The 10639-nt window shown below is 44.2% G+C and overlaps 1 protein-coding gene across 7 annotated transcripts in view; it reads left to right on the top strand.

Moving 5' to 3' along the window:
* The window catches only part of macf1a (microtubule actin crosslinking factor 1a), a 230812-nt gene that overhangs the window by 3303 nt on the left and 216870 nt on the right, over positions 1–10639 (top strand). For 6 of the 7 annotated variants that reach the window (XM_030411325.1, XM_030411327.1, XM_030411323.1 and 3 more), the window contains exon 2: positions 6985–7219. In XM_030411325.1, coding sequence (XP_030267185.1) covers positions 6997–7219 — 223 coding nt within the window. In that variant the 5' untranslated portion in view covers positions 6985–6996. Of the gene's footprint in view, positions 1–6984; positions 7220–10639 lie in introns of those variants that run through there. The other variant, XM_030411318.1, reaches the window with a different exon arrangement.

Below are 10639 nucleotides of genomic sequence, written 5' to 3'. Positions count from 1 at the left end.
TTCTGTATTGATCAGTTTGTTTCTCCTCATCTCTCTCGGCGTTATCTTATCCCTCATCACTTGTTGACCTCTGCTCTCTCTTTTCTTTCTTTCTTTCTTTCTGTCTTTCTTTCTTTCTTTCTTTCTTTCTGTCTTTCTTTCTTTCTCGGTGCCTCCACTTCTTTCTCTTCTCTTTCCGCCTCTTTCACTTTCACTTTAATTAACTCTCCCTCTGTCCAGTCATGCTGAGTCGTAGTAAGCTACAGATTTGTTGGCGAGCAGCGAGTTTTCTCTGCGTGTTCATTAATATATGCGCGTTTTTCTGTGAGCGTCTATGCGTGTGTTAACGTGTGTGTGTGTGTGTGTGGGAGCTGAGTCTAGCCATTCATTAATCCTGTCCGTCAGCGTGTTGCTCATCAGGCCCGGGGGTTTGGCGTTTAACGGGAGGCGCCGCTCATTCATCCTCAGACTCTACTTAAAACCTACACCTCTGATATCTGATGCATGAGTGTGTTTTAAACGGGTTTATGTCAGGATGGGATGTTCGACCCAGGCAGGAAAGGTGAGACGCAGATCAGGCGTCAGAGTCAGAGAGGAAGACGTGGGCTATTTTCGTATAATCAATTTAAAGCAGCGCAGTGTAACTTCCTGGAGAAAGATAGATGATTGTTCAGTCTCATCCCCAGATTGTAAAATACTGAGGCTGTGAGTTGGCGTCCAACCCGAGCCAACATCAGTGTTTTACAATCTGGGGATGAGACTACACAGTCGACTATCTTCCTCCAGGCAAGCTTAAAGACTTCTTTTGATATTTTATGAAATATGTTTATCTGCTTTCCTGCCAAAAGTTAGAGGATCGATACAACTCTCACAAGTCTGTGCTCAAACTGCATTCACGCCATGTTGGAAGAACAGGAAGAACTCCTCTAAACTGGCAAGTTGACGCGTTTTTCCGAGATAATTACACCCATTGCACCCGATAGTAATAACTTGGTTTCTTAACACGTTATGTAAAAGATTATAAACAGGAATACGGTGGCAAATGAATGTTTTTTCCCATTTAAATCACAGCGAACACAAGAATATATGTCATAATCTGTTGTGGCTTGTTTTTTGAATTGGTTGTTTGAAAGATCATCCAAGTTGGATTTCCAAGTTGGAAAACTCGACATGAGTCATTTGTTTGTGATGTGAAAATGTGCTGTAACCAGTGGCGGTTCTAGACCAGTTTTAATAGGGGGGCCAGGTTGGGGCCGGCTTTTTTGTTAGGGGGCACATACAACCTGGAAAAAAGGATAAATCCCTCATTCAGACAAAGCAGTGTTTACAATTTCAGCAATTTTGATTGGGTAGCAAACTGCTGAGACACTATATTTCCCTTCAGAACAAAATCATTGCAAGAAATCTGTCATTGTATTATTAATGCAGACGCCCTGTCAGGGGGGCCACAGGGGGGTCCAGACTCAGAGTTACGGGGGCACTGGCCCCTGTTGGCCCCCCCCCTAGAACCGCCCCTGGCTGAAACAGCACAGTGGCCATTTTCATTTCCATTCAGCTGATTAAAGGAAAATCTCTGCGAACATGGCTGGTCCTCCTCTCTCTCTTTACGTGTGCTGATCAGTTGAGTGAGCGGCTGTAGCTGCTCGCGAAGTTCAGAAACTCGTCGTACAAACATCAGTTTGCGGCGGGCGTCCATGTTTCCCTGAGCAGAAACACAGGGACACATCTAGAGTGAAAGTCGGGAATACCGGCTCGAAAAAGTCGACTTCGGACTTGTAATGGACATGAACCGTCAGTCAACCCATCAGTTTGAACTTTAAAGGAATAGTTTGACATTTTGGGAAACACGCTTGTTCATCTGCGTCCTGAGAGTTCGATTAGCTAAGTCATACCTCTATGTGGTAGCCGTAGCCTAGCTTAGCATTAAGACTGGAATCACTGGGAAACTAGCCAGCTAGCTGTCACTGGTTTGACACTGTGCAGCTCTGGACACACCCTGTAAATCACATGTGTGCAGATGTGTTTTCTGCTCAGGTGGCCCTGTGCTGCAGCGTCTGTCAGGCAGAATGGAGCATTACGTCTGTCTGAGGAGCACAAATGTCAGTTAGAGCTCTGGAATGCTGACCTGGGATGACATCGAAGACGAGCGCTGGCGGTTACGGCCGTTGCTCCCCAAACGTCTGGTTTTCTCTCTCTTTTCTCTTTTCCTGTCGTCTCTTTTCTCTCCCCCTTAATCTGTTGCTCCGATTCTCTACGTCTCTGTCAACGTCTCCCCTCTCTCTCTCTGTTTCGTGTCACTGCTGCTCTTTTTCCTCTTCTTTTCTTTCATGCACACACACACACACACACACACACACACACCGCTCAGGCTAAGCTGTGGGAACAGAGCGTGTCCATGTAAATCCTGGTTGTGAGTTATAAATCAGGCCAGTCAGGCATCCAGCATCCCTGCACAGTGATTCAGCCGCTGCACGCTGTCACAGGAAGCAGCGAGAGCCAAGATCGCTGCATGGATATGAGTGTGTGTGTGTGGGTGTGTGTGTGTGTGTTAAACCTTGCATGCTTGCTGATATGCATTTAGATCAGTTAGTTAGGGTATTAGCCTAAATGAGTTGAGCATTAGTGAGCTAATCAATCGACAGACAAACTTTGATACTTGTGAAAACATTCACTTATTCTACCTTCTCACATGTTGAGGATTTGCTGCTTTTTCTCCATTTGATGTAAATGTAAATATAATATGTTTGAATGAACACTAAATGATGAGTCGATTGATGAAAAACAGAAGGTGGTCCAACTGATAAAGGAATATAAACGCCCTGATCAGTCTGACAAAAGAAGTCTGTTTCTGAGGGATCATTTATTTGGCATTTTGTGACATTTTATAAACTACAGTCATCAAGTTATCAGAGACATGTCTGAATCTAGAACAGAAACTATTAGTCAATTAGTTTGGTAATTTTTAATAAGTTATGTTTCAAGCAAAAAATAACAAAAAAATCACTTTTTTTCCAGTTTATCTTACGTTTCCTGGTCTTCTCTGTTTTTTATGACATTAAACTGGATATGTTTAATATCTTGGACAGAATATACCTACACATAATTGATAGTAGGAAGGACAAAACTTAGAATATAAGTAAATAGATAATAAAGATAATTACCCGTGACCGTGAGAAGTTGTGATGAGCATTTTTCACTCTCTTTTCTAAAGTTTGTAGACAAGAAATCACTAAAAAAGACAAAACAATCAGTAAATGAATCAAAGATGGAAACATGAAGCTGAGAGCAGACGGACTGAGCGTCTGAGTGTGTGTGTGTGTGTGTGTGTGTGTGTGTGTGTGTGTGTGTGTCGATGTGATTGTGCGTAAGAATGCCTGTGTGAGGGTTTCATCGGGCGGGGAGTGATCTCACTCTCACTCACTGCTCCTCCAGTGTTCCTGCTGCTACTTTCTCTTTTCCTTCGGAGGTCTTTTGAAGAATCTTTTCCCCCTCACAGAGCCGTAATGACACGGTGTGGCTTTGAAGCTCCCATTCTGGCTCTATTTATAAAACCGCTAGTTGCAGTGGCACTGACTCACTGTCAGCATGCAGCAGGAAACTGACTTCACACACACACACACAAACACACACACACACAGAGAAACCACCAGTACCAGGACAGCGAGACACTCAATCATACACCAGAGAACCGCAGAGGATTCTGGGAAAGGCTTTTAACCCCTTCCTCGCAGCGTTGCTGTGGAGACAGGGATTCAGGAAGTGGGGCTTTGCCAGCGGTCTAGCCAGGGGCCAGCGGCGGGAGGAGCAGGAGGAGGGTTTTTGGCAGCGGTAGCTCGGATGGAAATCCCAGCCGTTGTGTTGGACTCACACACATCGCACACTGAAACATTCCCACCCGGTGACCGAAGCTCAGGTCGCTCCACAGTTCAGCGTTTGGCAGGCAGCAGACGTTACAGTGCTCACAGTTTAGGGGGTTAAGCTGGATGTTTGTGAGGAGGAGCAGTGACCGTTAGTGGATGAACTGTGAAACAAACCAGATCACCGGTGGATCTGATAATGAAAGAGTTTACATCCAATCTGAGAAGATTCACCAGTGAATAATTAAAGACAGTAAATAGACTGTGAAAGGTTTGGACGTGCAGACTGGAGTTCAACCTTCTTCACTGTGGTAAAGAAGAAAGATGACTTCCTGTTATTCATGAGATTACTGTGACCATTCAGCAGCAACTATTTAAATGAATGAATGTTGAAAGTTTCCTCGGGGTGTTTTGGAATGTTCGGGACAAATTAGTTTTGTTGATGTTCGGGAGTACAGCTATAGGATTTTACAAGGTCCCACGACTTAAGCAGAAGTTACAGCATTATTTTTGTAAAGAAAATTCTGTTTTTTTGGGTGAATTGGCAGCGAACGACCCACATGGTTGTCTGACTGATGAGGCGTTTGAATAAAGCAGAGCCGGCGTTGATGTCAGTAGTAGCGACTGTGCTTTGTCTGCTCTGACAGGTGAAAGTGTTTCTGTGATGAGGCCTGTTGTCTGAAGAAGCTGACCTTCGGAGACATGCTCAGCTGCTTTCGAAATCGCCGCCTCAGCCGGATGAGATCTTGATATCGGACCGTTTCTTGTTTTTCTGCCGTGCTATTTCACACTTGTCATCGTCCACGCGGCTCTTCGTTTTGCTCCGTCAATTTCCACGATGTAACAACAAGTTCGGAGATTCTTGAAGATTCTTTTAATCCCACATAACGTACATTTTCATTTGCATTAGAAATAAAAGTTACGGTTACTGTTTTCAGTTTTCCTGGCAGATTATTTGGAAAAATGGCATTGTACTGCAGTGATTATGCAACTATGGCAACAAAGTTAAAGCAGATGAGATGCTCACTTTGTTCATTTTAAAGTATGAAATGTGATTTTCAGTCCTGCATTCAAAATCTCTGCTGGCCATTTCTTCTGAAGACAGTTTAACAGCGAAAATATCAAATATAAAGATGGATATTTTCAAACGTCTTGCTCTACTAATTGATAATTTAGTATATACTGCTTCGAACTTATCCCTAAGTTCACGTCTTCGAGTAAAAGAAACAGATGATGCGCACAAAGTCTGCGAGCTGGAGTCGTCGCTGCCCTGAGGAGCTGAAATATAACAGCCAGTAACGACCATTTCATTCTGTCAGGACAGGTATTGATTTTAGGACGCTGTGATGGACAGATGAGAGCATCAGGTCCCCAGAGTCCTCACACACACACACACACACACACACACACACACACACACGCACACACACACACACCCTCGTGTCCAATTTGTATGCTAACAGCAAGTCAATAACACCACCCACTGTTCTCTGTCTTAATAAATAGTTTTAAATTCAACCTTCGTGTCAAGAAACAGAGAGGTTGTAAAGACGGACGAGCAACAGGACGGAAGGAACAGAGAGAAAGGACGGAGAGTGAAAGTGAGAAGAAGAGTGAAGCTCTCTGTCTTCCCGCTGTATTGACTCTTCTTTAAAAATAGCAGCACTAGTATAAGCTCTGAAATCCCATCTCTCTCTCTCTCTCTCTCTCTCTCTCTCTCTCTCTCTCCCTCCATCTTCAGTCTGCTCTCCTCGTCTCAGCCGAGTCCATTCAGTAGTCACTGTTTAGAGATCCCTTCTTTTACATCCCTCCGTCTGGGCACGAGCATCCTCCCTCCATCACAGCTGGCATCGTCCACATCATCGATACGTCGGCCGGATGATGGATGTATTGTGTCCTGATTACAGCTGATGGCGATTAAATGCTGAGCTCATGTTGACTTACGGGCTCAACAATCCCACGATGCTACCTGGAGCCGCAGCGATCAGTAGATTCATCGAACGATCAGTCGAAACAAAATTAATCGACAGCTGTTTTGATGATCAGTTGATTGTTTCAGTCATTTTTTTAAGCAAAAATATCAAACATTTGTTGGTTCCAGCTCCTTAAATGTGAACATTTGCTGCATCTCTTTGTCATTTATGACAGTAAATGGTTTTGGACCGTTGCTCAGACAAAAGAGGAGGATAAAAGTTGTCACTTCCACCATTTTTCCCACAATAACGGTTTTAATAACCCGCTGATGATGAACCGGGTGCAGTGTTCATCACGTGCACCGTCTCAGTTCAGCCCGTCGGTGTGACATTTCCGAATTAGAAACGTTGACCTGATTATGAGCCAGAAAGAAAAGTCAGAGGATCATGGAAGTCCTTTGGGTTCATCGACTGGGGAACATGAATGTGTGTGAAAGATTTATGATCCGTGGAAGAGTTTCTGAGACGTTTCATGTTGGCGCGAAGTGACTGACAGACCAAACTCTGCCCTGCATCGAGTCACCAGCACGACTAACAATTATTTATAGGAATGTCGGGAATTTAGGGAATAACACGCTCGTCTTTGTAAGTCCTCTTTGAATGACTGCGGTTATTGGAAGAAGTAGAAGTCAGGAATGTTTTCTTAAATATAATCCTATATCACAGGATAATGTTTGTTTGTCTCCTCTGGGTGAGATTTCCTCCGCGTCTGATCTTGAAGTTCCTCCACACACCTTCAGCCCCTCTCAGGCCTCAGTAATCTGTATCATCATCTCCGCTGTCATGTGCTCTTCTTCTTTCATCTTGTCGCTTCCTCCCCCAGCCCGCCATAATAAAGGCCCGCGAGCTCATAAACTTGTTGTCTAGACACGATGACTAACTTAACCCAGTTCTCCTGTTCATCGCTGCATTATTACTGTTCTGCTGTTACGTTGAAACTTTGCATCTTTCATGGCCCCCTGCGTGATCACGCTGTATGCCGGCAATGAATTATACAACTCCTTCTTCTCTTTTTCTCTCCACTTCTACTTCCTCTTCCTCCTCCTCCCTCTTTTTGACCTCCTTTCTTCCCCTTCCCCCACTGCTCCACTTCCATCCCTCCTTCTATCCTTACTTCCTCTCCTTCTCCTCCTCCTCCTCCTCCTCCTCTTCCTCATCCCCTCTCCTCTCCACAGCCCTGAAGAGAGATGGAGTCGTCGGACGATGATACTCTAAGCGAGCGCTCCTGCGTCAGCGAGCCGTCCTTCCGTAGCGAGCGTTCAGGGGGGTCGCTGTCCCCGTGCCCATCAGGACCCGCGGGGCCGCCCGGAGACACGTTGCCATGGAACCTGTCCAAACACGAGAGGAGGAAGAGGAAGAGCCAGGACTCTGTGCTGGACCCGGCGGAGAGGGCGGTGGTTCGTGTGGCAGGTGAGGGAAACCATCTCACCCTTCATGTCTCTCAGTGTGCCTTTGAGCAAGGCACTGAATCTGCATCTGCTCAGTGAGTGCTGAGTGGGAAAAAGTAGAGGGGTGTGGTTGTTGTGTGAAGTTTCCAGAGGAGGATGTGTGTTTGAATGTGATGCAGTCGCTGTAAGAGACAGAGAGAGAGAGAACGCCTAGTGAGTTTAAATTCAGGCTGAAACTCCTGAAGTCTGACAGAAGATGAAAACTGACAGCTGCCTAGAAGAGGAGCTCTGCTGAAGTCACAGTGATGTCTCAGTGAGAGACTTCAGACGCTCAGTTTAAGTGCTGATGGAAACACGCCTGTCAAATCAGAGAGAAGATTTAAATCCACTGCATGATTTTTTTTTTTTGTCCAGCAGCCGAGACACAGAACATAAAAGTCATCTCGACTCTGTGATTTCCAGACGACTTTCTGCTAACTGCAAATAGTTCATGTGAACGTGCATCCAAGAGGGATGTGTAGAAGCTGAATGTGTGTGTGCTGGTGGAGAGCTAGCAAATAATTAAAGGGCAACTCCACCTGTTTCACATATTGCAGTGTGTTTACAGAGAATACTGCTGCATATGTGAAGAAAAGTAGTTCAAAGCCTTTTGCGTCTCCAGAGGAAGCTGCATATAATCTGACAAATTGTGTCCAGTGATGTCACTCGATGGCCAAGTTGCATTTTTGGGAAATGTAGGCGCCAGGTTTTGAGAAAGAAGAAGTTGATATGTCTGGGTATGCTGGTTTTTAAACTGTCCATAATGAGGTCAGCAGTAATTGCATTGCCTTTTCAAAACACAGCGCCTACATTACCCACAATGCAACTCTGCCACTGAAAGCCAACCCTTTATTCTTGTTGTTATTTTTAATGCTTGTTTTTATATTTTATTATCTAAACTAATCATTTTATTGTGATTTGTGTGCATCAGTCTCTGAACCCATCATTGTTTTTTTAACAGTCCCATGTGTAAATAACTTAGAATTGCATTTGATTTGATTGACAGGTGCTGTATGAATAAAGTTTGACTGATTGATTGAGTGACATCACTGGAGGCACAATTTGTCAGATTACACGCAGCTTCCTCCGGAGCCACGAAATGCTTGATACTACTTTTTTCCACATATGCAGCAGGATTCATGTGTATAACTGACGAAGTTACCCTTTAAAGAGATTAAGAAGAGGATGGTGGTGCATCTCCTGCTCCAAAGTTCAAAAACTGATTTAGATCCCCATCGCACAAATGACTTTTAATAGAATATGTTTCGTTCTGACACTATTAGTCATTTTATCATTGAAAGTTTGTGATATTACTGTTTTATCTTGTGTCGAGCCGTCGTTACAGGGCGTGAACGTTTCAGTCTCGTTTGCATGGTGACATTTTCTCGGCTACTCGTGTTTGATGGTGGGGTTTTTTCTGCAGGCTTTGATTAAAGGTCCGCACACTTGGAAAAAGCCCCGTCTCTTTAAAGATCTGTGGTTAATAAATGTCACAGAGATTGGAGGGAAATCTGGTTATAGCTTCTTATATTTCACCTTGAGATAAAAAAAAAAAAAAAAACATCTGCAGTGTGCTACAAAAAGCTCATCCTTGCATTGATTGCAATGATTTTCTTAAGAAGTGCGGTTGTCAGCACATGGTGAGGAGCTTCTCTGCCTCCTTTAACCTTCAGGGGAAGTTCATGCTTAGTTTGTGTTCTAGCTGTCACGTAAAGCAGGAGGAGAGCTTCACCCCGAGGTGGTTTTATATTCTGCATCCTTCCACTCACACGTCAAAGGTAAAGGTTAGATACGATTTACTAACCGTCACCTCCCTGCCTCCTCTGTCTCTTGTCTCCGCTCGCGCTCGCTGTAACGGAAGACGGAGGAGAAAATGTAGGTTACTCGGTCCTCTGGAGAAACGAGGGTTCCCCGGCTCTCGTAATGAGACGCTGGTAGCAGCAGGCTAATAGCTTTCCCACTTTTAGTGGAGGAGAGGGAAGACGTTCGGCTTAATAACTGGGGCAAATGATGGCAAAGTGTTCTGAGTGCTGCACTCTCACCGTCTGTGGCATTTATCCACTCACATCATCTCATGATTGTGCTGAATATTTACTGTTTTGGGGCTTTTATCACACAGATGCATTTAAGTGGATGGAGGTCTGCAATCTATGCTTCCAGTAGAATAAAGTCAAAAACCACAATGTCGTCAGAGCGAACCACTCGTCAATACTGGGAAGTCATCACAGTATAAACATTGTAATAGCACGGTAGTTACATGTTTTTACATTTTAGTTTGATGATTTGCTTTTATTATTGTGTGAGCAGACACACGTGGAAACATAATTGAGGAGATGTAAATCAGGGAAGTGTTTTGTAGACTTTCGTCAGCCACCTGAGATTTTTCTGTTCCTCTTATTCATTATTATGTCTGAGTTACATATAAAGTAAAGTCTTCATCTGTCAGGTTTTCAATTCACTAGATCAGACAAAAATGACCCTCTCGTCTCTTATTCATCTGCAAACAGTTTCTCGGTTGAGCAATATGTCTTAACTTGCATCTTAATCATCTTTAAAAAGGTCTTGAAACATCTTAAATGTAACCTCATAAAACCTGAAGAAATCCTGTACATAGATGTTGTGAGATAATAGACCGATACTAAAGATTTGATCCATGTTGCCCGCCCCTGTTACGGATTAAACAAGATGCAGAAAATATCAGAAATCATGGCATGATCGGTGAGAGCAAAGTATTCGCCCCTAACTCTTTCTGTCCTCGTAGTTTTTGTTCTCGTGCTGACATCCCTTTTCTATGTGAGAAACAAACCGTTGCAAACTGGCAGCAGAGCTTCAACATCTCTAACACTGCAACTGCCAGTTGCAGGGAGAGCGATGGGGGTTGGGGTGATGCAGCATGGAGGCGACGACAAGACAGTTAAAGCCTATTTTATAGACGCGGCAGCAGCATGTAGGTCAGGACAGGGTGAAGGTCTGGTGTCACGGCCTCGATCACACTGAGAGAGACACTTCTGTGTGTGTCAGTGATCGTGTAGTGTTCATATGCGAATGTATTTTCTGCACTGGAAGCGTTTCCAGTTTTAAAGACGTTTCCAGACCTCCAGCGTTAATGTTTTATCGTCTGTAAGCTTCTCAGTCCCGTCACAATGGGAGCCTGTGAGGTGTTTGTGACATATCTGGTTTTACAATCAGCCAAATTTAAGGCCGGTTTTTAAGAGGAGCTCTCAGCCGAGTCTCCTCCTCCCTAAATCTGTCTGAAAATGTGCAGAGGGAAGATTTTGAGTTTTCTCTGAGCCGGGAGCTGCAACGAAGAGTTTATTTATGATTTCCTTTCATTTCAGCTAGTTTTTAGCAGAGGTATTTCAGCGTGAAAGTGTGGTGCGAGTGTGTGTCCGGTCGTTTTGGT

This window comes from Sparus aurata, chromosome 3 (genome assembly GCF_900880675.1).
Source record: "Sparus aurata chromosome 3, fSpaAur1.1, whole genome shotgun sequence".
In the NCBI taxonomy this organism is placed as follows: Eukaryota; Metazoa; Chordata; class Actinopteri; order Spariformes; family Sparidae; genus Sparus; species Sparus aurata.
This window is presented reverse-complemented; position numbering and strand designations above follow the sequence as displayed.